Source organism: Peromyscus maniculatus, chromosome 1, assembly GCF_049852395.1.
Source record: "Peromyscus maniculatus bairdii isolate BWxNUB_F1_BW_parent chromosome 1, HU_Pman_BW_mat_3.1, whole genome shotgun sequence".
Classification (NCBI taxonomy): Eukaryota; Metazoa; Chordata; class Mammalia; order Rodentia; family Cricetidae; genus Peromyscus; species Peromyscus maniculatus.
In genome coordinates, this window is record NC_134852.1 from 57,511,927 (window position 1) to 57,539,741 (window position 27,815).

General features: G+C 42.2%; 1 protein-coding gene across 4 annotated transcripts; it reads right to left on the reverse strand.

Annotated features, from left to right (window-relative positions):
• Positions 1-716: 716 nt before the first annotated feature.
• On the reverse strand, positions 717-27,147 carry LOC143266985 (STAM-binding protein-like). 4 transcript variants are annotated; one of them, XM_076543105.1, is made up of 13 exons: positions 25,696-27,147; positions 24,658-25,097; positions 24,009-24,196; positions 16,871-16,953; positions 15,714-15,925; positions 13,185-13,263; positions 12,836-12,928; positions 12,098-12,386; positions 9,445-9,569; positions 8,565-8,702; positions 5,385-5,497; positions 4,370-4,469; positions 717-2,281 (listed from the first exon to the last, which is right to left on the reverse strand). In XM_076543105.1, the coding sequence occupies exons 2-13, from the start codon at positions 24,765-24,767 to the stop codon at positions 2,225-2,227; spliced, it is 1,587 nt and encodes a 528-aa protein (XP_076399220.1). In that variant the 5' UTR covers positions 24,768-25,097; positions 25,696-27,147; the 3' UTR covers positions 717-2,224. The 4 variants fall into 4 exon arrangements, with proteins under 4 accessions (XP_076399220.1, XP_076399228.1, XP_076399233.1 ...); XM_076543113.1 differs by lacking the exon at positions 24,658-25,097 and having other exon boundaries at positions 25,696-25,866; XM_076543118.1 differs by lacking the exon at positions 25,696-27,147 and having other exon boundaries at positions 24,879-24,969.
• Positions 27,148-27,815: the final 668 nt, after the last annotated feature.

The following is a 27,815-nucleotide window of genomic DNA, read 5'->3' on the forward strand; positions in this document are numbered from 1 at the left end:
GCTTTGCACTCAGGAAAACCCAGCAGCTGTGTTTGTCTCCACTAAAGCTTCTCAAGGGGGAGTGCTTCAGTATTCCAGAATGCATGGTGTAGGGGTTAGTGCTCTAACCCTAGCTGAGGAGTGACTCATACTTCTTTAGGGGGAAGGAGGAGTCGTTTTTCTTTGGGGGTGTAAAGAATGGGAAGTTGGCCATGATTCAATAGAACCTCACAAACGTGCACATGCAAGAGACCCTGATTAAACTCAGCGGGTTGTTCAAATGGGAAATGGGGCAGGCAACTAGGCTTCATACAACAAGACCCTTGACCCCAAACCTGGCACGTTTACAATAGGGGTTTCAGATGGGGTTGGAGGAGCGTGGCTGAGGGAGGGGAGGTCTAAGTATGATCAAGATCGATTATAGACATACAGGACAATGTCAAATGATAAAATTTAAAACCACAGCAATGAAATGTTTAATCCCAACCCTCGGGAAGCAGAAGTAGGTGAGTTTTTGTAAGTTCCAGGTCAGCCTGGACCATAAGGTGAATTTCAGACTAGAGATTGCTTCACACTGAGATACAGTCACAGTAAATAAGAAAGAAAAAGGAAATAAAGGAGAAATAATCAACTAGGACAAGGTTGCCCACCAGTATCTACTAATCCTATTAGCTGGCAATCACACCTCTCACTTAACATGATTATGTGACTCCTGATCAGAAGGAAGACTCAAGAGCTTGACACAAAACTCAACTTTAATTATAGAACTAAATAGCAATTTTAAGAAACTACAAAATCTGTTTCAAAATACACTTATATAAAGAAAATACAAGTTTCTGTGAAATTTATGGAATTTCTAGACAGGGCCAACATGAGCAGAGAATGTGTGCCCGAGCACAGTTCATGGTGAGCTGCTTTAGCCAGTCTGTCACTGGCAGTGAATTTGTCCAGGCATCCCTTGTGCAGGACAACATTTTTGTTTGCAGTTTGCTGTAAGCATTAGCCTCAGTGGTGAGTTCATCACAGCTAGGGAACTTTACATACTTCAAAACAAGCTTTTTAGGTGAGTAGACTTCTCTCTCTTGTCCAAACATCCTTCAGAGTTGTATTGTGCCGTGTTTCCTAGCCAGAGTGGTCACTCAGGAAGACGGTCTTCAGAGCAACATGGTTGTCAGACTGGATGATCTATGAGGAGGGGAGGAGGGCTAGCTGGTGCTGTTTTACATTAGACAACTATGACACAGTCCACAGAGCTGCACTCATCTTCTCTTGCCTTTCTAGGCTTGTGAAGTGGTCCACTTTGTTCCAGAGGTCCTTATTCCTTACGAGATGCCCTGGAGCTTCAAAATCACTCATCACCAAAAGTCAAAAGATCAATGAATAAAGAGTTTAAGCCTAACATGTGATGCCCAAAGATTCTTCTTGTAGCCCAGCAGAGAATCCCCATTAATAGAATATTCTTTTTTAAACTCTGGCATTTTTTCCCAGTTTCCATGTGCCAGACTATAGTGCAACATCTCACCCAGGTAGACACCATGTAGTCTGCATCAGGAACTCCAAATTCTATGTGAAATTGTACATTGTTGTTATGCCTCATCATGGCATACAGCCACTCAAAAAGCAATGACTCATCTGAGTCAGAAATTTCTCTTTAAATTATGTCATTATCAGTTAGTTTCAAGTTGTGTGCTTTATATCTTCAAAAAGTCGTTTGTCTGTCAAAGAAGCCTTCAAGCAAAGTGAGACATGTAGACTGATGTCTGGAATCAATAGAGACCTTCATCCTTCAGTTGATTAGTGAGTGTTGGCATTACAACCTGTCCTCTAGGCTCCCTGAGGCAGGTGAGGCAAGCCAGCAAGTGTGTGCATTGGGCCCTTACACCTATACTGGATCCTGGCCAGAAAATATCATCTAAAACTAATAACAAGTAAACTATATAATAAAACCAATTTCTAGTCATTATGAATGACTATTCTAATTCATTAATAGAGCACACATCAGTGTCTTCCTCTGGGCTCTGTGAATGAGTACAGTGTGCCATTCATACACAATGTTGTACACACGTGACAAAGATGTAACATACATGAAACAGATGTAACATACACAACATACGTAGAACACATATACATATACACATACACCATCCTACATTCACTCACATATACACAAAATACACACACACACACACACACACACACACACACACACACACACTCCCACTGATGTAGGCCTATGGGATTTAACTCATCGCAAATCTGTGACAGTCACCCGGCTGTTTTGGATGGTGACATGACTGCAGTCCTGCAATTGGAGAAAAGAAAATGTGGTTAAGGCATGGATAACTCCTGTTTTGAAACAGCTTATACCTTTTATATTATACCAAAAGAGAGCTTCATGTGACCCAGGCTAGAACACATAACCTAGGTATGCCAGAGAGATCCTGAAATTACCCTCCTGCTACTAACTCCAAAGTGCTAGATTATAGGCAAACACCACCATGGCAGATTTCAATAGTGCTGGGAAATGAGTCCAGGGCCTGGTGCTTGAAAGAGGAGCACTCTCCCAACCAAACTTCATCCCCAGCAAAAAACCTCTGATTTGAGAAGCTCACTGAAGTTACATAGTTCTCATCCTAGCACTGAAATCCTGAAGTCAATAGAAGCAATGTCAAAAGATCTGGCACCCAACATTCCCACCAAGTTCTCCACATGGTTGGAGTCAGTGTCTCCCCGTGTATCTTTGCATCTATTTTCCAGAGTCACTTGTGAAACATTCCTTTATTAAAAGGGACCAGGAAGTTCAGTGCAGTATTGGAGTCATGATGTCAATCAGATGGTAAAGGTGACCTAATAGTCCTCAAGGAGATACTCACACTTGGCATACAAAGTCATAAGGATTTATCAATCTGAAAGCCTGGCTATGTAGCCTCAGCTGGCCTCAAACTTGTGATCTCCTGCAGCAGCTACCCAAGTGCTGGTGCTACAGATGTGCTTCACCATGGTTAGGTTTGGAGGAGATCTTGCCAACTGGGAACTTGAGAACTGGTGTTTTAGACATTTTTTTTTAATTGTGCAACATCTTTCAACATCCTAGCACCTAATCATTTTATCTTCTAAGATAGAGCTATGTGTTTTTTAACAGATCTTTTTTAGAAAGATCTTCCCCACAGTCAACTGAAAACCTGGCTTGATCCATGAGACTAGAAAACAGGGACTGGAGTATGGTACACTATTTAACAACACCCACTTCTCTTGCAGGGAAGTGGGCAGTAAGCAATGACTTGACTCCACATCGAGGGCATCTGCCAACTTCTTCTAACCACACAGGCACTAAACTCATGTGCAAATCCAAATGGAGAGAGAATTAAAGTCAAAACAGGGTCTACTTTTAAAAGACTACACAAGGAAGTTAAAGAAATAAAAATAATGAAATATATATCTATATATATATATTTTTTAAAGAAAGCTGAAGTTTCATTAGGTCTTATTTTACTGTTAGTATAATGCAAGCTATATATAAATACACACACGCATTTATTATGATACATAGAAAGCACACACAGAGTTCTACCACTTGGAATTAGCACTCTGATCTCAGGATCTTAGCCTTCCTTCAATCTCTGTGGCTGTATCCCTCACTCATATATTTTATAGGACTGGGTTCTGGTCTTTTCACTATGTTGCTGCATTTCTTCTGAATCAAAGTGGATGAAAAAGTCCAGGCTAATGTGAAGTAAAGTGCCAGAATCTCATTGATCTGAGGCTGATCTGAGGCCCTGAGGCCTGATCAAACTATGTGTTGTTATCACAGATACAAACTGGGAGAAAAAAAATACCTCCCTAGGCAGGTGAGCACAAAACTTCAGAATGAAATGTGCTTAATTTATCTATCTTACATGGCTTTTTCCTTGGCATTCTTATCATCCACTGAAACCTAGTAACTGACATTGATGAAGAAGAAATTAATAAGTAATAAACCTTGAATAAGCTAATGGATTCCATACTTTGTTGGTTATTTCTTTCCTCCATGTTACTGGGCATGGAATCCAGGGCATCAAGTATGCTGAGGACACACTCTATCCCTAAGTCCACCCCAGTCCCCTTCCTTTATCCTATCAACGGCCTGTAAAGTACATAGTATTAGTATCCCCAGTTATCAGGAAAAATGGTCCAGATGGCCAGCACCCTCAAAGACAGTAAATGACCAGGTTGCAAATATGAGAAACTGATATCCACAGCCCTCTGCTTCCTAGGTACATGGTTATTATGGATTCCTATGAAGGAGAGTGATGAGGTTGACCTTCCGTGAGGATCAAAAGGATGTTCAACCATATCAGCTCTATGTCCTGGCTGGGAATATGGCCTTGATTTCTTGTACACAGATACATACACAGAAGAGAGCTGAGTCCTGCTTATGAGGATGGAATCCTCTTTGGGGGCACAATGATATTTCTTTTAATCCATAAGATGTTAGTGTAAAAATTCCGACTCTGAAATGAGAAAAAGTAAAATCAGTCAAGCAAATATCCCCCCAGTCTCCTTCTCCACTCTCCTCTCCATCTTTCTCTCCTCTTGTCCCCTTTCTTTTCCTTTCTTTTCCTCCTCTTCCTCTCTCCTTTCTATAACCTCGCTCCTTCTCCTCTCTCTCCTTCTCCCCTCCTCTCCTCCTGTCTCTCCTCTGCACAATTCTTCCTCCCTCATAGACCATGTGGAACTCCTCCTCCTATCCTAGTCATCACCGTCTTTGTCCTGTTAGACCTTGTCTTTGTCATAGTCTCAATCACCCTCCCTCCCCTCTCTTTCTTCTCCTCTTCATCCTTTTCTTGTCCTCCTGCTCCTTCCTCCCCTTCTTCTTACCCCTGTATGTGTATAGCCCTCTCTGTCTCACTCTCTCTGGATCCCTTTCTTGGCCTAATGATGCAAAGGAACTCAACAGTAGAAATGAGAAAGAAGAAGAATCAAACAAAAAGGTAGGACAATCATTGTGAGGAGCAAGTTGGGGGTGTACTGAAACCAGGGTCCAATAGCCCCTGTGAGACAAAATCCAGGGTACAAAAACTTATTACAAAAGAAAACAAGATGATTCATTGCTTTCCCAACATTAGCTCTGCTGAGGAACTCAGATTAACATGACATTGGGAATGATAAGAGATGACACTCTATGCAGTGTCCAGTGTGGAATTTCTTTAACCTCTGGCTCTTGAGGTCACTTCTTGAGGATGGAACCAGCAGTGGTGTCAGCACATCTTTTAAGAGCAGCTCGTGTTAATTAGAATGTGCACCTTAAAGAGAGGCTTTCATAGCAATCACTTAAGACACTCTGGATATTACTTCACTTTCACAGTGTTCTGAGCCATGGAGCATTTTGCTCTTGTACCTTCCAGACCTGAATCCTACATACTCACTGTTTATATTTGGGTGCACACACCACTGCAATGGATTCCGGCAACATCTTCTGGTAACAATAATGAGTGTGTAAATCCACACTCGACAAGAAGGCTGTCTGGGTTGGATGGGTCTGAGAAGACAAAAGAAGCCAAGAATTCCCAGTGAGCCCCATGCCTGATCCACAAAGGAAAGCAGTCCTGAGGAGCTTCAACAACTGGTTCCCACCATGAATGCCGAAATCATGCCGGGAAAACACTCCAGTCTGCTAGGTGGAGAAGGAAGAAGGAATTATCTCTTTTATCTTCCTGATCCATAAAGTTCCATATAAGTTGAAGCTCTCCAAATTACTTCTAAGCTGGTTCCTCCCTGAGGACAAGATCCCTTTATTCATCCATGCCTAGTTATACTGACTGCCTAAAGAGTAACCATTCCAAGTTTTGTCCTTCAGCATCTAACTTACCTCTGCTTCCCTCCTGCTAACAGCAGACTCTGATTCTATCTTCACCCAGAGTTCCCATGACTATTTCAAACATCAGTTCAGCAGTCTCTCAGGGTCTTAAGCTCCCTGCCTTCAATCCTGCCTCTGAGACCTCCCTATGTGATTTCTCCCTATGTGAAGAGGAGGCCCTTCTGTCCTTCGGGTGTGGTACTGTACACACTACTGTCACATTATCTTACCCCTCTTCCCTTTCCTTCCCTCTTTTACTTGCTCACCAGGTGTAAACACACATCAAACAACTGCATGCCAGAGTGGGGAGGAACCTTGCAGATGTTAGGCCAAGAAAGCCGGATGTAAAAGTCACGTATCTATCCATTGCATTTCAGGACATAAGCAGATATGAAGTACTGATAGCATGGAGGGGGCACACTTAGATTAACTCTATAGAGATCAAAATAGAGATAGTTAGAGCAAGAGGAAGATCAATCTCAGAGGAAGGAATTTGGAAAGCTGGACCAGGCTCTCTGCAAATTCCTGTTTCCTCAAGGAGTCATTAAACTATGGTGTTCATACATGTACACTACAAGTAAGCTATATTTTAAAATATCAAGCACTTATAAAACTAAAAGTCAAAGAAAAAACTAAAATGAAAGAAACAAAAAACAACTAGACAAAACCATGATAAAACCATTTCCCAATTCTTGTACATGTCCATACTCTGTGAACCCAACTCTGCAAAAAGCAGCCTCATCTCTCCCTTTCCCCTAGAATCTTAGCCTAGATAGATGTGATCCTCAATATGACAGTCCTGACAAACTCCACAATAGCCATAAATTCATCAAATGACATTGTTTTCAAGTCACAGCCTGGCTGTGTAGCACAGGTTGGTGCCAAAGTCACCATCCAGCAGGCCCACCTTCCTGAAGGCTAGGCTTCCAGAACTGCCAGTACACCGAGCTTTCCATGGCTTCTTTAAACCTTGCAGTCTCTGCCCACCAAGGCCTAAAAGTCATTAGCCAACATCCTCAAAGAGCTCCAGCTCCAGCATGAGATCTGGATCCTCTTCTGCTGGAGTCTGTCCCTGGGTCACATGCTGAACTCATTCCCCCACTGTCCCCGCTGTGTGTCTTCTGTGAACCCCATAACCATTTCTCCTGCAGCCTTGTGTCTCTGTCATCCCCCACTGGGTTCCTGCTCTCCTCATTAGATCTCCTCCTCAGCTGTCAGCCAATCATTTATCTTGCTGTCAACACTCCTTATTTACCAGGTTTTCTGGGCCGGCTCCATTCAGAAGTCACAGTTTCCTCCCCTGCCTTCACTTGGCTTCCCAAAACCTCCTTCCAACTGCCAGCCAAGGTCCCACAGATGTGATATCTCACAAGTGCCTTAAATTCCCCAAGGTAGGACTGAACCCCACTTCCAAAGTCTGTCTTCCTCTAGATGCCCCACTCATGCTTATTCCATCCCCATGGGTCCAACTCCAAGCCTGCCCTATCACAGACTTGACAACCCCTATTCCTCAGCCCCTGGATCTCTGAAACCCCACATTCCTGTGCACATGGCCATCACCCTCTCATCGTCATTGGAAGTGAGCAGGCCCCAAACATTAACTGACCTCCCCACTGTTACCAGCCTTGTAACTCCTTCACTTTACCTTCTGAGCCTGGCTTTGATCGTGTCATTGTTCTGCCCAAAACATCCAGGGAGTTCTCCCTTTACTCAAAAGCAGGTCTGTTCTTTCTTCCCACACCAGACAATGGAGTGCATGGTTCTGAAGGGTCATGTCAACACAAATCTGACATCCTTTTCTAATATCAACCACAAATCCCAATGGACAGGACTGCTCACCGATGCAAGAACCCTTCCCCATGGAACTCTCCTTGGGCTTCTTTGTAAGTCATTATAAGTCACCTCGAGTGAGACTCCTCTTTCCATGAAACCCACAGTGCCCTATATTTATCTCCTAAAGAATAGAATGGACTCTGCCTCATCGAAACTGGTGCTCATTTTCTGTATGATCTCCAGGCACCAAAGGACAAATTTCCATCTCCCATGGTATATTATTGTTAGGCAAAGCATTAAGAATTTATGCAACTGAAGCATGAAGATACAGGAGACTGCCTCACATATCAGCACTTCCCAAGCTATGAGTACAAAAGTACTTGTGATCTCGAAAAACCTAGGAATAGCCAACTGATTGCGGCTTATACCTGTCCCATTCTAAGAGGAACAGCATGTTCTGTGAGTATGAAGCCATGAAAATGAGAGATTCATTCGGAAGAACTCTCTAGGGAAGGAACTATATTTCCTTCAAGATCACCACAAGCCTACACAGCATGGCCAACTACTTGAAAATCTTGTGTGCAGGTGCTCTTTTGGTGTGCACAAAGCAAGTTCTTCTCCATAAAGACAAAATGCAATCATTAGAATGAATTATCTTGACATTAAAATATGTCCAGTTTTTATATACAGCTTTTAGGGACGTGGTCTCTACACCATGTTCTCATACATCCTAGGGAAGCTACCTTTATTCATCTATTCACAAGGTATTGGAACTTTTAAGAACTGCTTTGTGTAAGAGATAAAATTAGAAGAGCTGGAAATACACCAGGAAATGTGCCTTTGACTCAAGGATGGAACACTAGTGACTGCTTGTGCTCAGAGAAAGATGATCTGGAAAGGATTGATTCTGTGATGAGAAAGAAATAGGCAGTGTGCTTAGAAAAGGACCCTGCCACAGGGAGGTGAGTGTGCTTACATGAATCCAACCTAAGGTGAGAAGCCCCAGCTCCTCTTGAACAAAAATGAGTTCCTCCTCGTTCACAGTGTAACAATAGTCAGGCTCTCCATTCTGCATAGGAATTATGATGTGTGTAACTTGATATTCTTCCTTTACCTGACAAGAGAAAACAACTTGTTATAATTCCCTGGCACTGTCAATCCCACTCTCATAACACAAGTAAGTAAAGCCCACCCCAGTGAATGACTCTCATGCTTCTCCCTCACCTCAGTGTTTCTCCACCTGAAACACTGCTCCAGTGCTTTGCTGGGTACTGTATGAAGGCACAGAGGATAAGATGAACCTGACATGTCCCTCCTAGCACATCCTGGGACTAGGGTCTTCCCTGTAGCAGCCAATAGATCTGACTGAGGGTCTTGAAGTGTTTTATTTATATTCCAAGGCTTACCACAGAGTAGGTGATCAGACCAGACTACAAAAGGAATTGAATCCTCCTCCTTTTAGAATTAGTCAATATGCCTGTCTCCATGCCTCACACCAGACATTCTACATGGCAGCTTGCCTGCTTTTACTTCAGTGACTCACTCTGTGTGTGAACCAGGTTTAAACTTATAGGAAGCCTCCAGTCTCAGTTTGCCAATGACTGAGGTTACAGGCATAGCCACCACTAGAGTGAAAATTTGTAACTATAGCACTGAAGCAAATTGTTCAATTTCAAGGGACTCTGAAAAGCAACCAGTTGCAAAATCATCAAATTCCAGGTGGCCAGGACTTGTCATCCATGGTTCCTTCTGTGGAGTGGTATATATGGACACAGCCCCTGGATATGTTTTCTGGGAGTCATGGGAAGCCAAGGGGGAAGAAACGGTCTCAGATCAAGGAGTCTTCATATCTTTACCAGTATCCCGCATAAGACTCCACATGTTTCTATTCCTTTTTGGGTATTGTTCTTTGCAGAAAGCAGGAACTGCTCCCATAAATCCTCTGGAAGAATCACAGGGTGGAGGCCTTTGGAGTTCAGAACTGCAATGGAAAGGAGAAAGAAGTCTGAGGTTACAGGGCCTGGTGTCCCTGAGCAGAACTCAGTCTGATAGCCTGGAGGAAAAACACAAAGTCATTGGTATTCTCTCTAGCAGCCCCCCTCCCCATGATGGAACCACAAAATAGGCAGGGAGTTTCTTCTCCAAGCTCTGGCCACAGCTGAGTGGTAGTTGTGAGCATGGTCTTTACTGTCAGTGGATGGAACAACATATTTCTGGGTGTGACCATGAGTTGGTTGCAAAGAAATTTCTGTGTAGGTTCACAGACTCAGTGGGCAAAGGGCCCTCTCAACTCTGGTGGGTAACATGGAGACTAAACAGGACAAACAGACAGAGAAATGTAAACTTCTGCTGAGTCCCTCCTGGGACAGACATGTCTTCTTTATCTGTGGTTCAGATCTCCAGGTCTGCTGGCCACTGGACTCTCAGGTCTGGACTTAACGATTCCCTGGGTCCTCATGGGTCTTGAGACTGAGTCTCATGAAAGTGGCTTCCATGGTCTGTACCTTTCAGACTTAGGCTGAGACAAACTACAAGTATTTTACAGAATTTCCACTTGAAGAAAGCCTGTTGTGAACATGCTCAGTCATGTAGACCATTTCCCCCAAGAGCTGTGAGGCCACAACAAACCCCACCAGATTTCAAGAGGTTGCAGTTGCATGAAAGCATACACAGATTTTCTCAAGGTCATACCATCACAGACTGTCACTAATAGGGCATGTCGTAGGGATGGAGGAAACCCTTGAGACCCTGGAACTATAGGATCACCCGTGGCACATACCACCTAGAGAAGTTGCAGCCTCAAATCCAAATGTGAGTGAAGATGGTACACTTAGCCCATCAAAGTCCCAAGGACAGATGGCTCCACTTAGCTGGAACCAGTCATCCCTCTCCTGGTTGTTTTTACAGTCCAATAGGAACTGAGCAGCTTACCCCTGTTTCTTCATTATATTATACAGATGTGTAGATTGTTGAGTACACAAGCTCACAGCTGGGAAAGGCTTCTTATTTGCATCTGGAAATGTGTGGATTGCTGAGTGCACAGGCTCAGGGCTTGCAAAGGTAGACTCTCTTATTTGCATCTAGAAATGTGTGGATTGCTGAGTGCACAGGCTCAGGGCTTGCAAAGGTAGACTCTCTTATTTGCATCTAGAAATGTGTGGATTGCTGAGTGCACAGGCTCAGGGCTTGCAAAGGTAGACTCTCACTTGCATCTGGAAATGTGTGAATTGCTGACTGCACAGGCTCACAGCTGGGAAAGGCTGACTCGCCTGTGCTTAACTGAGACAGAGCATTGCAATTTGGCTTGCAGCTCCTCCTCATTCAAGAAGAGATTTTGACTCTTCCAAGGCAAGACAAGAATCAACCAATACTTTAGAAACATCTGAAAAGCCAGCCTTGGTGATGCACACTTGGAATTTCAGCATTTGCTTGCTGAGGTGGCAGGATCTCAAGTCAGGCCTATTCAGGTTTTAAGCCAAATTATAAAAATTAAAATTAAAAAATAAAAAATGAAACAAATTAGCTGAATATTTGAGAACATTTTTCTGCTATATTTGTGAATTTCCCATTTAAAAACCTTTATGTATGAATTGTGAGTGTGCTTGCACAAGTCCATGATATGTGTTTGTTTGTCAGAATGTGCACGCTGATGTGTGAGCAAGGATGCACAGGTGCTTCAGCACATCTGCAGATGTGACCTGACTGCCTGGAGTTCTGAACTTCCCTGGCCCCTTTGGTCCAACAGAATCTCTTCTGTGCTTCTGTGTCTGCCCAGATAGCTGTGCTGTGAGAAACCAGGTCTTCTCCTGTCTCCCTGTCCCACCTCACCTGAAGAGAACCTTGAATGTATAGGTGGCCAACACACCCCATTGTCACGTGCTTTCTGGAGATTCCATCTCAGGTTCTGACCCTGTCACTGCCAGCGCTTCACCCACAGAGTCATCATCTCCCTGGCCCTAATTGAGGATTTCCTGTGAGAGTCTACCAAATGCTGAAAACATAATCTCATGCACCCAAAATTCTGTTGCCCTCACATCTCTCCATTATGTCCTAAGATTATCTAAGAGTCCAACTTTCATAAAGTAACAATGCACAGCACATTCCTTATGATGGAAGATGATTCAGTATTTTCTTAATGTGCTTCTTCAAATCTCTACAGAGCTCAGAAAAGATGAGGATCTGAATTCAAACAAGTTTTGAGGAAACTTGTCTGGGTAAACTAAGTTAAAGGTTATTTTGACAAGACAGATGGCAGGAAGGAACGAGACAACACTCATCATAGGAGGTTCTGTTACCACAGCAAAGTGGATCCGTGGAAGCAAACAGCCGAGGACGTGGACAAGGGGAAGGAACATTCTCTGTCGCTCAGTGCTCTAGACCTCAGACACCTGTGCACCAGCACCGCCTTACTTTACTGGAAAGCTGGAGTCTGTTTTGTGTGGCTGACCCAGATGCAGGGAAACACTTATATACAAGTCATTTCCAAGTCATGGACCTGTGGTGACTCACCTGGGCTTCTCATTATTTTAGTCTCCCCACAGGGAGTGTCTGATGAAGTGATGGATGTTATCTCCTCAAACACTCCCTGTGGGCCACACACCACTTGTTTCCCAGGTGTGCTTCCTCTTGAAGGTTCTTCAGCCTTTGTTGTTGATGTCAGGCTGGGCCCCACCTTTCCACGATGCACAAATCTGTGCAGAAGAGCACTGAATTTGGGGAAGTTTGGGAAGTTTTTCCCATGATTTTTTTTATCCTCCCCAAATGCCTTGATTTTTGCATCTTCTGCTCTTCTTTTCTTCTACAGAAAGAAAAACAGATTTAAGTTACATCTTCAAATGCCAGAAGAAAAAGCCTTACCAGCAAAGAGATGAAAAAAGTGTAGGTAGGTCTGTTTAGGTCTGACATCTCAGCATAGGGCCCATGGAGCACCAGGTCTATGGAGAACAGCTACCACCACCTTAGTCAGTTCCTGTAAAGCCATCTTCAGTAACAATGAAGTCTCAATATTCTCAGTGCCCTACTGCACTTTGTGTGTGTGTGTGTGTGTGTGTGTGTGTGTGTGTGTGTGTGTGTATGTATGTATGTATGTATGTGTGTTGGCTTGTCTGGATAAAGTGCATGTGTGTTCAAGTGAGTATGGGGCCTATCCATTAGATCATAGACTCAGTGAAACAACACAACACAATCCCAGAACACAGGCTGACCAAATGACACACAATCCTCCTTCCTCCATGCTCACACACTGACCTTATCTGCCAGGTAGCCTTCACCCTCCTTAGGATGTCTTCTTCGGAATGTGAATTTTAGGTTCTCAGCTTTATCAACAACGTTATTTATAGTCTGCAATACAAAACAGAAATGGAAAATTTGAACAGTTCTAATGTCAGAAAAGAGAATAAGAAAACAAGTGGGGAGAGGCAGCAGTATCTCATGCATGACTTGAACCCCATTTCCTGCCATCCCTCTCCTCTGTACTGCTATGCTGAGGCAGAATCAGCTCCCCTCCTACCCAGGGTCATGATCTGTTGCTTTTCTCTAAGTAGTTCACTGCTGTTATGGAGATTTTAGATCAGTCACATAGACAATGAAGACTCACCTTATTGATTTTGGATCTTATTCGAGCTGAAAGACACTTCTGATATTGTGGGTCTTTTGTGAGTTTCTCCACAAAGAGTCTAAAGGAATAGAGCAGAGTGACTAAAATGTACAAAAAGTTCCAAGTATCAAATGAGGCCCTGATGAAATTCAGGGTTTGAGAAGTTCCTGGACTGAGTAAAAGCACAACCTGAAATCCCACATCCCCTTATCCTCCAGTGCCAGGAGAGAGAAAGATCCTCACTCTTCTATCTACTGGTACATTCAACAAACATCAGCTATCAAGAAGTATAAAACAACCTCTGGAGGCATCACAATCCCTGACTTCAAGATCTACTATAGAGCTACAATAATAAAAACAGCTTGATATTGGCATAAAAACAGACATGTGGACTATGGAACTAAACTGAAGACCCTGACATTAATCCACACACTTATGAACATTTGATTTTCAACAAAGAAGCAAAAACTGTACAATGGGGAAAAAAAGAAAGCATCTTCAACAAATGGTGTTGGCATAACTGAATGTCAACATGTAGAAGACTGCAAATAGATCCATATCTGTCAACCGTGCACAAAACTTAAGTCAAAGTGGATCAAAGACCTCAACATATATCCAGTTACTCTGAACCTAAAAGAAGAAAGTAGGAAGTAGTCTTGAACATATTGGCACTGGAGGTCACATCCTAAATACAACACCAGTTGCACAGACACTGAGAAACAATCAATGGGACTTCTTGAAACTGAGAAGCTTTTGTAGGGCAAAGGACATGGTCAACAAGACAAAATAACAGCCTACAGAATGGGAAAAGATCTTCACCAACCTCACATCTGACAGAGGGCTGATATCAAGAACAAATAAAGAACTCAAGAAATTAGGCATCAAAATAACCAAGAGTCCAATTAAAAAAATGGGCTATAGTGCTAAACAGAGAATTCTCAAAAGAAGACGCTCAAATGGCTGAAAGACATTTAAGGAATTGTTCAAAATTCTTAATCATCAGGGAAATGCAAATCAAAATGACTCTGAGATACCACCTTACACCTGTCAGAATGGCTATGATCAAAAACACTGAAGACAGCTTATGTTGGAGAGGATATAGAGCAAGGGGAACACTCCTACACTGCTGGTGGGAATGCTGGTACAACCACTTTGGAAATCAATATGGCGCTTTCTTAGAAAATTGGGAATCAACCTCCCTCAAGACCCAGCCATACCACTCTTGGGCATATACCCAAGGAATCCTCAATCATACCACAAGGACACATACTCAACTATGTTCATAGCAGAATTATTTGTAATAGCCAGAACCTGGAAAAAAACCTAGATGCCTTTCAACTGAAGTGTGGATAAATAAAATGTGGTACATATACATAATGGAGTATTACTCAACAGAGAAAAACAATGACATCATGAGGCTTGCAGGCAAATGGATAGAACTAGAAAACATCATCCTGAGTGAGGTAACTCAGACTCAGAAAGACAAACATGGTATGTATTCACTCATAAGTGGATACTAGATATAAAGCAAAGGATAACCAGACTGCAACTCACAACTCCAGGGAGGCTACCTACTAAAGAGGACCTTAAGAAAGACACAGGGATCACCCAACAACAGAGAAATGGATGAGATCTACATGAACAAACTGGAGTGTGGGGGGGGGTAATGGAGGGCAAGGGTCAAGGGAAAGAGAGGTTAGGGGAGCAGGAGGTCCCAGCTGGACCAAGAACACAGTGTGAGAACAAGTAAAGAGATACCATGATAAATAGACCCTGTGGGAATAGGAAGAAGCAGAATGCTAGAGAGATCCCAGAAATCCACAAAGATTCCTCCACTATAGACTACTGGAAATGGTCAAGAGAGTGCCTGAGCTGACCTACTCTGGTGATCTCAGGGCTAGTTATGACTGGTGAGACATTTACCCTTACCTTTCCTCAAACACACAATGTTCTTGTCGTTGAGACTATAGGAGTCATTCCCTGGGGACAGCTCTGCAATCTTATTCTGCCAACCCAAGTATGGTGAACAGCTCAGGGACTCTGCTGAGCCACTCCAACACTAGGTGGTCCACAGACCAGTCCTCTGGTGGCTGTGTAGCTACAGGAAAGGCTAACCTCTTTCCTATACCAATCGATAGGCTACAGGATGTAGAGAAGAGGAATCTGGCTCTGCCACACACAGCAATAAGCGTATGACTGGCTGCCTGGGTAGAGATAAAGCAGTCAAAACACTCACCAATGCAGACACATCCTATTCACCTGTCAACTCTTTTGTCTAAAAGCTGGGCCATGTGGGCACAAGCTTAAGAACTCTCCTACTCATGAAATCCCTTATATGTGATACCACCAACTTTGGTCCTCATGTCTTTGAACAGTAAGGAAAAGCACATGTGAGATCTGCCAGAAATCTGATTAAAAGATGACTTTGACAAGTTCCATAAGGTCAGCAAGGGTAGGAAGCATGAAGAGGATGACAGGATGAGTGAGGGATCAGTCATGGGAAAGGAGGTGGAAAATGCAGGTTCTCACGTTGAAAATTTGTGATACATCACAAGCGCTTCCTCTGTGAGGCCTTCATTTAGCAGGTCTTCTGCTTTTAGCTGATAGGTCTTCAGCTCAAGGTAAGATTTCCAGGGAATTTTATTATTGATGTAAATATTCTGCTCAAGAGAGCTTAAAACTTGGAACTGTTCTTGGGTCAGGAGAGTGACATCTTTATGTCTGCGGATGGTGCTCCTGACCTAAGAAAAAGAGAAGATGGGGAACATCAAAATGCATCTCCTGCCATCCTGCCATTCCAGCAGTCTAGAACACATAGACATGTGCGCGCGCACATGCGCGCGCACACACACACACACACATCTCCCTAATATAAAATAAAACACCACGTTGGTGATTCAGCTCAATAAATGTATGAACAAACCCAGCCTAGGATCCTCTTACTACAGTAGTAAAGAGTTGGAAATAGGGATGTCTGTGTCCTTTGAAAACAATGTGAAGGAGCTCTTGGGTAGCATTTAACTTAAGGAACAGACCTTACCTACCACCTCTTTGTTGAGATTTGCACTAGAAGACATACATAGCTGTGAGTGGTTGTGTACACATCAGAGGATTGTGCTTAAGCATAAACCCAGCAGTTACCACGCGGGCTTCTTCTGATGTTACCAAGGCAATAGAGAGCACCCAAGCTTGGAGGAAACTCTACTCATACCTTCCACAATGTAATCTCAGCTAGAAGCAAAAGGATTTGTGATGGGGTGCCCAAAGTGATTTAATTAGTATCTATGATACTCAAGTCTTCAAGAGCCTTTGTGAGACAATGGCCAAGGAAAACTCAGTTCCTGCTATTTAAGGATTTCAGGAAATAAGGCTCAGAATCACAGAAGAAGAAAAAAACCCTTTGGGAACTGTGAGCTCCGGGGACCACAGCATTGCACAAGCCCTTCTTGAACCTTTTCTAGGGAGTCTGTGTCTTTGAGAGCAGAAGTATAATGAATTCTAGAGACAAACTGCTCACAGTATTGACTTGCTTTCTGTGATCACACTTCTGATGTAAGACATGTCCACCAGGAAGAAAAAAAAGTGAGGTTCACTAGTTTAAACACAGAAAAGGGCACCAGGCTTTTACATTTCCTCCATATGATTGCATACAAATGACCTCTCTTTTCAGCAGCAATGAGACTGACCTCCTTCGGAGCTCCAGCAATGAAAGGTCCTTTAATACCTGGACAGCTCTGATGGTCTGTGAGCCAGGGTTTGAGAATATCACCTGTTACCAGATACAAGTAGTTAGGAAAGGAGCTACTTTGCTTCTCCAATAATCAATGTTAGTTTATGTTAATTTACATATTACCAACTCACTGACCACGATGGCCATGGAGATTCAGGCTTTAATCCTGCAATTTCCTGGCTGAGATAGTAGTCACAACCTGAATTCTATTTTAACTTAAAAACTAGGATTAAATAATTTTTTTAAGAGTTTCCAAAGAAGATCAATTCAAGATGGCAGGGGCTTCTGGCATCCACAGGCCCATGGAGCAGCTCTAAGGAGTCTGAGAGACCCAAGGAGGGTCAGATTGGAGATAGGGCAGCAGAGGATGAATCTGAGAGAGCAGAGAATCTCAGAAACAACTAAAATATTGCAGGTCCTATGGGGAGATGCTTTTAAGAAGTGGTCTCATGAAATTGAAGGAAAAGAAGAAGAAGAAGAAGAAGGAGGAGGAGGAGGAGGAGGAGGAGGAGGAGGAGGAGGAGGAGGAGAAGGAGAAGGAGAAGGAGAAGGAGAAGGAGAAGGAGAAGGAGAAGGAGAAGGAGAAGGAGAAGGAGAAGGAGAAGAAGAAGAGCAGAGCAGATTCTATACATGGGCCAGAGAGAAGTGAACCTATAGCTGCTGAAGTTCACACTAATGGAGATGGAAAATGGTTCGTTTTCTGGATTGGGTTTCCTCAAAAGGCCTCCAGGGACTGTGCTGTAGTTGGGGGCCATGTTAGTGTCCATAGTCCATGCTGCCACCAGAAACCATGTGGAAGTCAATGAGCCTTGCTGCCACTGGCAATTCCAGGCAAGGAAGCTTCTTTTTGCAGTGGTAACAATGACTGTAGACTCATAATTAAGAATGAGAAACACATCACAGAAGCCTTTTCCCACCTTCAAATAAAAAGGGAAGCAGTCTAGACAGTAAGACACTGAAGGAGTCCTTAAATTGTAATAAAGATGCTGAAATATAGCTCTTTTCAGTTGATGTCTTCCAGCAGGAGATGTGGCTACTGAGTGTGGGGAAGGACTCAGTTATTTTAAAAGGGCAGGCCAATGAGACATTCACCATGATCCAATGACTATATGAAAAACAAAATTTAGAACTTATGTACTTTTTTCCTTCTTTTGGACAGGCACAGGTTGGGAGAATGCCCCTGGGAGGAATGGGAAGCTATTTTGATCAGGTGCATTATATAAAATTGCCAAATAATCAATAAAAATATTATGTTAGAAAACATGTACAATGAATAGAAAATATTCCCTTAAAACTCTACAGGGATTTATTTTTAGGGAATGCTCTCCAGGAACTCATTATGCAACAGAGGGTGCTAGCCATGAACTAGTAGTTACTCAGCTATCTCAACTCCCAAGTCCTGTCCCTGAAACTACTTTTAGAGATTTTCTTTGGGGACCACAGCAGGAGACACAGTTGCTAAAGTGCCCTAGACTTAAAACACAGTCCCAATTCTCTACCCTGGAGGTCCTGTCCTAACTGTGTTCCTCAGGTCTAGAAGGGTTGCTCACTGATCTCTAGGTAGGACACAGATGCCTATCCAACCAGCTTCACCAAGGCAACCCTGCTCATGGATGAGTAGCCACCAGTTCCGCTCACATCCCAACACTACTGCTCAACAGCACTAACATGGAAATGCTAATTTGGAAAACTGATGGAGGATTGCTGCTGCTGTAACGGAGCATCTTTGCTCTGAGTGTGTCCGTCTATACACCTGGCTCTTTCCCTGCTTCTGTGGAAATGCTCTCAGGAACTATCTGAGTACTTTATCTATACTGAGCTCATAAACACTTAGCACCTCAGTGAGTTCAGAGCCTAGTCTGTCAGATTCCACTGTGGAATGTAAAGATCCATTTAGTGAGAGAGAAAATGCTCTGTCCAAAATCATAACCCCACATATATCAGGGGTAAGATTCTAGTCAGGACACCAGCTTCTAGTTCAATATTCTACCCATGATTCCACACTGTCTGGACTTCTCAAAATGTATGTGAAAATTGAATGAAAGAAACGTTTCAATTTCTTTCCTTACCAGACATTGTTGGGAAAATAATAGGAACACAGTTATAAGAATCAGATAACAAAAACACTGTCTGGATTCAGAAACAGAAAACCCACATGTCCAGGATCAGAGATACTGGACACTGGGGAAAATTGTTTGTCAGCATCATAAGGACAGTAAGACCATTCAGATACTGATTTGCTAAGAGGAAGAGTGATGTCATAAATCTACACTGGTACCCTAGTCAAAGACTTCTTGGAAAAAAAGAGCAAATAAATTAGAGGAGCAGATAGTTGGTTCCTATCTTTTCTTTGTAGTTCTATGATTCCTTATGATCTGCAAGTCTGTCGTGTAGTGAAGACAATGACTGTGAAGATGAGAAGCAGCTTCAATTTGAAAGCTGATCCTGAAGGTGCATAGGCTCCGCCTCACATTCGACAATTCATGTGTTCTCCAGAGGTCAGAGAAATAAAGGACCCAGTACTGTCTCTCAATCCTTTCTAACCGAGCTAGCAGTGTGTGCAGAAAGAATTCTATTTTCTTTTTTTTTTCAGGAATAATTTTCTTTGTGACTGAAGCTGGCTTGAGAGTCACCATTTATCCTAAATTTGCCAACAACCGGCATCAATCCTCCAGCTTCAGCCACCTAGGTGCTGAGATTTCACTCATGAGCCCAGACACTCAGCTCAGAATTGTTACGATGTATCTATAGCATGCTCATTTTCATATTTTTTCATTAAAGACAGGGTTTCTCTGTGTAGTTTTGGAGCCTGTCCTGAATCTTGCTCTGTAGAGCAGGCTGGACTCAAACTCACAGAGATCCACCTGCCTCTACCTCCCAAGTGCTGGGATTAAAGGCGTGCACTACCACTCAGTTCATTTTCATAATTGTTGAGCATCACCAGTATTCAAGAAATCAGCCAAGAAAAAACAAACACAAAAGGTATCTTTCCTGATACGCTGGCCCTCCTAGTCACACATTTTCCCAGCCTCAGTTGACTTCCTGGTCTACTAAACTACATGTTCACTAAATCCATCTCTGTTTGCCCTGTGCTAAGCAAATTACTCAATCACCAGAGAAATTTATGATTCAATGAAGTCTTTTGGCTCCCTTCAGCATTCAGTCCCATAAATCCTATGTTACCATGGTTAACACCTCCAAGTTCCATGCTCGCTCCTTCCTCCATTCTATTTTCTCCCCCACCACTGCATTTTTCTATTTTCTTGACTGTCTCCAGGTCCAGGTGGCCTGTTCTTTTTGTAAAAAGCCCCAAAGTGCTCTTCCAATAGCTTCAGCCTCCCTGCCCTGTGATTCTTCCTCATCTCTAGTTCACTTTTAACTAGATCAAAGACTCCAAACATTGGGAATGCTAATTTTTAAAACTCCATTGGTTTTACTTTATTTCTTCAGGAATGGTCTTTAACACCCAAGTCACTGTGCAGCTAGAGACTGGCATGGTCTCCTTGATTCTCCTGCCTCTGTCTTCCAAGGGCTGAGATTACAGGGGTATGGCACCATGATCTGACTAAACACTTTAGGAGTTTGTGTGGAGTGTGGGCCAGGGTTGTACAGCTATCTGTAAACTGTACCAAACATGGGTGAGGACCTTTATTATCAGGAAGGTGCCTGACATTGTCCCAGTGTGCAGGTGCCAGAGAGAGCACAGAGATAGAGAACACTGTCATTCACTGTAACAAACAGTGCTGCTTTAGCAGGGAAAGCAGACTTTCCTCTCCCCCACTGCTTCAGGGAAGACACATGTGCAGCCACAGAAGAGGGAGGGACATCTGCCTAGCCAGAAAAGGTCAGCTAATCTCAGCTGCTAATGGAACACTGCCAGATACATTCTCGAGTCCCCTCATATTTCACCACTAATGTTGACCAGCACCAACTATGAACTATCATTGTGGAAAACTGTGTAAAGGGAAGTATCTTGGCCCTCGGTTCTCCTCATTACATACCCAGATCTCTCTCTGCTTCAGCTGAAACAGTCCCAGAAACTCTGACTTTCTTCTCTGTGTATTGCTCCTAAAGACTCAACATCTCAGAGATCCCTGAGCCCTGCCAGCCTGTTATCTCACCAAGGAAGGTGAAGGATCATTCAGTGAGAGGATGAGGAAATACTCTGTCCAAATCTCAACCCTAGGAAATGTCAGAGCCAAGACCACGATAGGGCACCAACCTGTTGTTCAGCACTTTCCCCTTTATTCCACATTGTTTTGATGCTTCCCATTTTAGTGAGCTGCCCAATTAAATAAACAGTAAAGTTTCTTTTCCTACCTGACATCTTCAAGTCAGGAACAGAACAGGAGTAGGATCTGGGTAAAGGGATGGGGACAAAACAGGAGTAGGATCTGGGTAAAGGGATGGGGACAAAACAGGAGTAGGATCTGGGTAAAGGGATGGGGACAAAACAGGAGTAGGATCTGGGTAAAGGGATGGGGACAAAACAGGAGTAGGGTCTGGGTAAAGATGTGAGAGATCGGGTTGTTAGGTTTCGCAGTAAAAAAATCACGTCTGTGCAGGATTAAAGATGCTCAGCACTGAGTTACAGTTGGTCACGCATGGCAACCTCAAGACTCTATCTGGTGCTGATTGGTTCAGGAAGGAATGATGTCATAAAGCTGATGAAAGCCAATAGGATTCCCAGAAGCTATGTTTAAAAAGTGACAGTTGGACACCTGCAGGAAGACTAGAGCAGCCCTACATGGCTGCAATCTGGGCAGCTGAAAGCACACAACCCAGACATGACAATTTCTAGTCCTAGACCCCTAGTTCAGGAAGAATGTCACGTGTTTCGCACAAGTGGTCATTAATAAAGTCATTTATTATTGACACATGATTTTCATATTTCAACAGATAAATATGTATTTTTATGCACAGATGATGTCCTTGGTGAGCATCATAGATACTGTTTTACTGCTGTGAAGAGCCACCACAGCCAAGACTACTACAGGTGGAGCTCCAGGAGTCCAATTGGTGAGAGAGAGGAGAGATTATATGAGTAAAAGATATCGAGACTATGATTGGATAAAGCACAGGGATAAATAGCCAAACTAGTGGAAACACATAAACTGTGAGGAGCCCCCATGAAACTGGACCAGGCCCTCTGGATAAGTGAGACAGCTGATGAACTTGGAACTGTTTAGGAAGCCCCCAGGCAGTCGGACCAGGACCTGTCGTCAGTGCAACAGCCGGCTTTTTGGAACCTAGGGCCTATGCTGAGACACTTTGCTTAGCCTTGGTGCAGGGAGGAGGAGACTGGACCTGCCTCAACTGAATCTACCAGGCTGAGCTTACTCACCATGGGAGACCTTGCTTTGGAGGAGGTGGGGATGGGAGGTGGATTGGAGGGGGGAATGTTGGGGAGTGAAAGGAGGGAGGACAGAGGAATCATGGCTGATAAATAAAATTAAATTATAAAATAAAAATATTTATTAAAAAAACCTCATCTTTAGTGAAGTATACCACACCTAGAAAGACAAATATGGTATATACTAGTTTATATATGTAAATATTAGCTGTTAAGGCTATCATAATCATAACCAAGCAAAAATCCATTTAACCACAAAGGTCTGTTGTAAAGGACTGAGCACAGGTAGATCTCTCTAGGAAAGGGAAATAGAACAGTTATGGATAGATAAGGGGGGACTAGAAGTGGAGGATCATGGAGAGGAGGAGGGAAGAGGACAAGGGAGGAAATACATAGAGAGACAGCTAAAACTAAGAGCCATCTGAATGGGTAGTATAGAAATCTGACAGAGAAAAAGATTTCTAAAATATATACATATGTGAAGATGATCTACATGAAATCACCAAATACTGGGGAAACAGAGCTCCAACTGGACATCTCTTGTCACCAAATGAAGCTTTCATTAGCAGGATTGGGTTATATCTAGTTGAGCTGCTGGCCAAAGGGGTTCTTGTGAATCTCCAAATAACTGAGGTTATGGCCAGGGCTATAGGTTGTCATGCACAAACTGACAGCAAGACCTCAACTGTTAAAAAGAACACCAACAATTCATTGAGCATGAACATAGAGAAGTCAAACTGGTGCCTACATACAGCCTTCACACCTATAGTCTAGCATCTTTTGTACAGGGAGGTACTCTACCAAAGGAGAAACATAAACAGTAACACCAAAGGAGAAACGTAAACAGTAACGTAGCCATGAACCCCTTGATCTACAATGGTGTCCTGCCTACAAAATATACTTAGTGCAATGATGCTACAAATCTTGTGGGAGTAAACAACCAATATCTTATTGGACTTAAGGCCCACACCATGATATAGAACACATACTGGACACTGGTTAGATAAGCAAGAACCTGAGACTAGAAAGGTCAGAGATCTAGTATGAAACCCAATAACACCTTTCCAAATGAAACAAAACATAGCAAGAAAAACCTCCTAATGATATTTCACATACTCAGAGTATGGCATACTCAAAGATATCTACGGCATATCTATGACATACTCAGTCATCAAGAAGACTTTTCCCCAGTGGACAATAGGTTTAGGTGCAGAGCTCTACCCTATGCAGAAAATGAGAGAACTTAGAATGCTTAGCCTAGAACAGATGTCTCTATCAAATCCTTCCCCTTAGACCTCAGGGGTTGTTGTGAAAGAGGAGGCAGATAGAGTGTGGGACCCAGAATAGATGGAGAAAACCAAGAGTACAGGTTCTCTAGATCAAGAATATTGAGGCACAATTGAATTTCACAAGGACTGTGCAGCATGCACAGGGCCTGCATGAGTCTACACCAAATTGGGTCCTAGACCTGAAAAGAAATTTGGACACATAATCCTATCCATAAACTGGAAGCTATTTCCAATTGATAACTACTTGCAAGTGAAAATTTGGTTTTCTCCAAGTGTAGTTGGGGGCTTCCCTGTGTCCCACCTGGTCTGCAGCCACTCAAATCCAAATAAATACACAGAGGCTTATATTAATTATGAACTCTATGGCCATTAGCTCAGACTTATCACTGACAAGCTCTTACACTTAAATTAACCCATAATTCTTATTTTTGTTTTGCCATGTGGCTTGGTACCTTTTCTCAGTTCTGCCATGTCATCTTGCTTCCTCTGTGTCTGGTTGGTGACTCCTGACTCAGCCCTTCCTTCTCCCAGAATTCTCCTCATTTGCTTGCCCCACCTATAATTTCTGCCTGGTTCTTGGCCAATCAGCATTTTATTAAACCAGTGCACAAGAGCAATATTCCACCGCATTTCCCCTTCTCTGTGTAATCAAAAAGAAAAGTTTTAATTTTAACATAGTAAAATTACATATAATAGAAAAGTTATCAAGCAAGAATTACAGTTACGACTGGACCTGCCTGTACTGAGTCTACCAGGTTGATCGCAGTCCTCGGGGGAGGATTTGCCCTGGAGGAGGTGGGAATTGGGGGTGGGCTGGGGATAAGGGGAAAGTGTGGGAGGGGGGAGAACAGGGGAACCCGTGGCTGATATGTAGAACTGAATGGTATTGTAAAATAAAATAAAAAATAAAAATAAATAAATAAAAAGAATTACAGTTACAATATCTAGTCTATTTGTATTTGGCAAAATTAAAGAAAATATTCTATCATCTATCCTATATTTGTGAGTCTAAAGTTTCATATCCAATTTATCTTTTATCATAGCCAAGGAAAATTATATCTAGTCTTCAACTATATCAAAGACCTCAGAAAGATATATTACCTAAGTAAATAGGAAGTACCATTGTAGGCAACTTCTAAAAATTCTGGAAATGACAGAGACAGCTGCCTGCCTGTACAGTCATTCAAAGTTCCTCTGCAATGTTGGGGCATCTTTCTTCAGACTATAGGCCTAGAGTTTCTTAGTTGCTTCTCTCTGTGTCCTGTTTCTCTCTGTGTCTGGCAGTTTCTTCTGCAAAGCAGGAACCTGAAGGACCATCTCACCTTGTAAATTTCAGTGGTCATCTTCCTATGGGTCCTGCATGTCCAGTTTATACAACATATATTCAGTCAGTCAATGCAAAAGGATTTTTTTTGCCCAGTTAATTTTTGTGACAAAGAAAGCAAACTCCATAATGATTTTCTTCAATGCCCATTATCTTCTTTGAAGTAGATTGGTGTGGCCAGAAGCAGACATGTCTCAATGTCCAGAAAGTCAAACTTCTTAAAATATTTTAAATGACATATTATGTAGGTTTTTGAAGTGTTTGAAGATTACCTACCTAAGTGAAGTATATCTATGTATACCTAGAAAACTTAACTAACATGACTATAAATTTGATTATCATAGATGACTAATTACTAATCTGTATTTCTCAACTATATACTATAATTTCAAATGAGTTGCACAAACAAAATACTTTAAACAAGAGTTTAGTTTATGCATAGAGTATAACAAAATTAAATTTGTATCAATAAACTGAAATCCATAGAAATGTAAAACATTTTTAAACAAGTTGTTGCTCTTTAAAAGTAGAGACAACAATCTACTCTTTCATCCTATCATATATATATCCTATATTTCTATACCATACCCCCTTTCTTATTTTAGAAAGAAATTGACTATGACCAATAACCATTTGTAATCAACAACCTAAACAATAACAAACATCTAATATCCATTTTTTTGGAATGTGGGCATAGTTTTCTAGGCTACTTCCTGCTCATAGGAGGTGCTAGTAGTTTTATGAGGATCCTAAGAAAATTAAGATTTATGGTCAAGTTCTAACTAGAATAGTCTGTGACACTGTATTCTCTGAACCTGTTGCCTTGAAGCTGTTCAGGATGTTGGATCATCATCTGGAGACCTCTCAGGGGCGTCTTCCTTGATCAAACCATATTAGCCTGGAAGCAATCCACAGGTTCTCATCTTCTGTGGAAACAAAAGCAGAACCTCTTTTCCAAAGCAATACATCATTAGACATAAATTTTGAAATCAAGATACCTTTAAAATATACACATTGATTTAACTCAGCAGCTTTTACAATCAAATGTTTCTCTGCAGTTAAAAATCCCAAAGACAATATAATCTAGACTCTGTTTGTGATTTCCATCTTTGCCTGGCTTATTTTTTGTATTACTTTTACTGTTTCTTTAAAGACTTTATTTTGTGAAACCACTTCTTTCTTTATATACCTGTTTATATTCATTTTCTTTTCTCTTCCAAGACTACATACATTTTTACATACACTGTAAACCATTTAAAGTCTTATTACATCTGAATCTGCCTTATTGTGAATCTATTGCTTTAAACTGCAGTGGTTAGTACTGAAGCTGCAGCCTTGGCTGCTGACTCCACCCATCTCAGCTTTTCAACATGGTGGAGATAATTCACAACCAACTCTGAGACCAGGCTGTCCACTGACTCTGGGAAGCAGTGGGTCTGTGCCTCTATCAAAGCAACATGTAGCCCAGAAAACTCTTCTTTTTGTCTGTGCTAGCAAAAGCTAAATCTACCACACAGTGCACTACATGACTTAGAGACATCTCTGTGTAACTTGGTGGGAATCTGCCATGCTGTACCTCATGGCTTGCCTGAGACACAACTATGAAGCTGTTTTTAGCTCCATTTTAAAATCTCTTAAGTTCTCTCAGGTTTTAGGTGGAAAATCTTGTCCCATGTTGGGCACCAATTGTAATTGGAAGTTTTCCTGTGTCCCGCCCAGTCCACAGCCAGTTAGACACAAGTAAACACACAGAGGCCTATATTAATTACAAACTGTATGGCCGTTAGCTCAGACTTGTTACTGGCAAGCTCTTACACTTAAATTAACCCATAATTCTTATTTTTGTTTTGCCACATGGCTTTGTACCTTTCCTCAGTTTTGCCTTGTCATCTTGCTTCCTCTGTGTCTGGCTGGTGACTCCTGACTCAGCCCTTCTTCTTCCCAGAATTTTCCTCGTCTACTTGCCCCACCTATACTTCCTGCCTGGCTCTTGGCCAATCAGCATTTTATTAAATCAGTGTACAAAAACAATATCCCACAGCATCGAAAAGATTCTCACTGGGGAAATACCCTGCTCCTAAGGGTAGGCTGCATGCCCGTCAATATATAGCCAAAAGAATAAGAGTTCAGCCTCATCATTAGAGGTTCCTTGTCTCATAATGTTATGTCAGTGTTTTTCCTCTTAAAAAAACAAACAAATAAACTTTATCTTACTTCATATTTTAACTTCATTTTATTTATAAATCTTTTTTCTCTCTTTTTCCCCACAGGACCTTGGTGCATACAACTTCTGTTTTGTATTTTGTGTTATTCCTGAGTTTGAGAACAAGTGGGTATCTACATCTGCATCTGGTTCTTGTGCCTTTACTTGAACTCTCTTCCTTCTGTTTATTTTATATGTTTTTCTATTTAAATGTGTTAGTTTTGTTTTATCTTATTATACTTTATTTTATTATTATCCCTTGGATGCCTGTTGGTTTTCTAATAAGAGACAAGAGGTGGATCCAGATAGGAGGGGAGGTAGAGAAGAAATGGGAAGAATGGAGAGAGGGAAAACTATGATTAGGACATATTGTGTGAGAAAATAAAACCTATTTTCAATAAAAAGAAAGATAAAGAAAAGATTTAAATTAATATAAAATAAAGTCCAGAGAGTCAAAGGCTGCTATGTACTGGGACTTAAGACCAGAGGAGTTCAAAAGTGTGTCGAGAGTAAGGGATAGGAAAATTGAACCAAGAATTGCTAGTATCTTCCTCCTCCGTGCATTGAGAGCCTGACATGTGGAGGTCCAGCTTCCTCTCTGATCTCCTGCCCCAGGAATAGGACATAACTAAATGTGAAGGGATATAGGACTTTAAGAGTGAAAACTCTATGTAGATTCTAAAATCTGTTGAGGTAGAAGACTTAGAAAAAATAGTTCCTTATCTCCAAAAC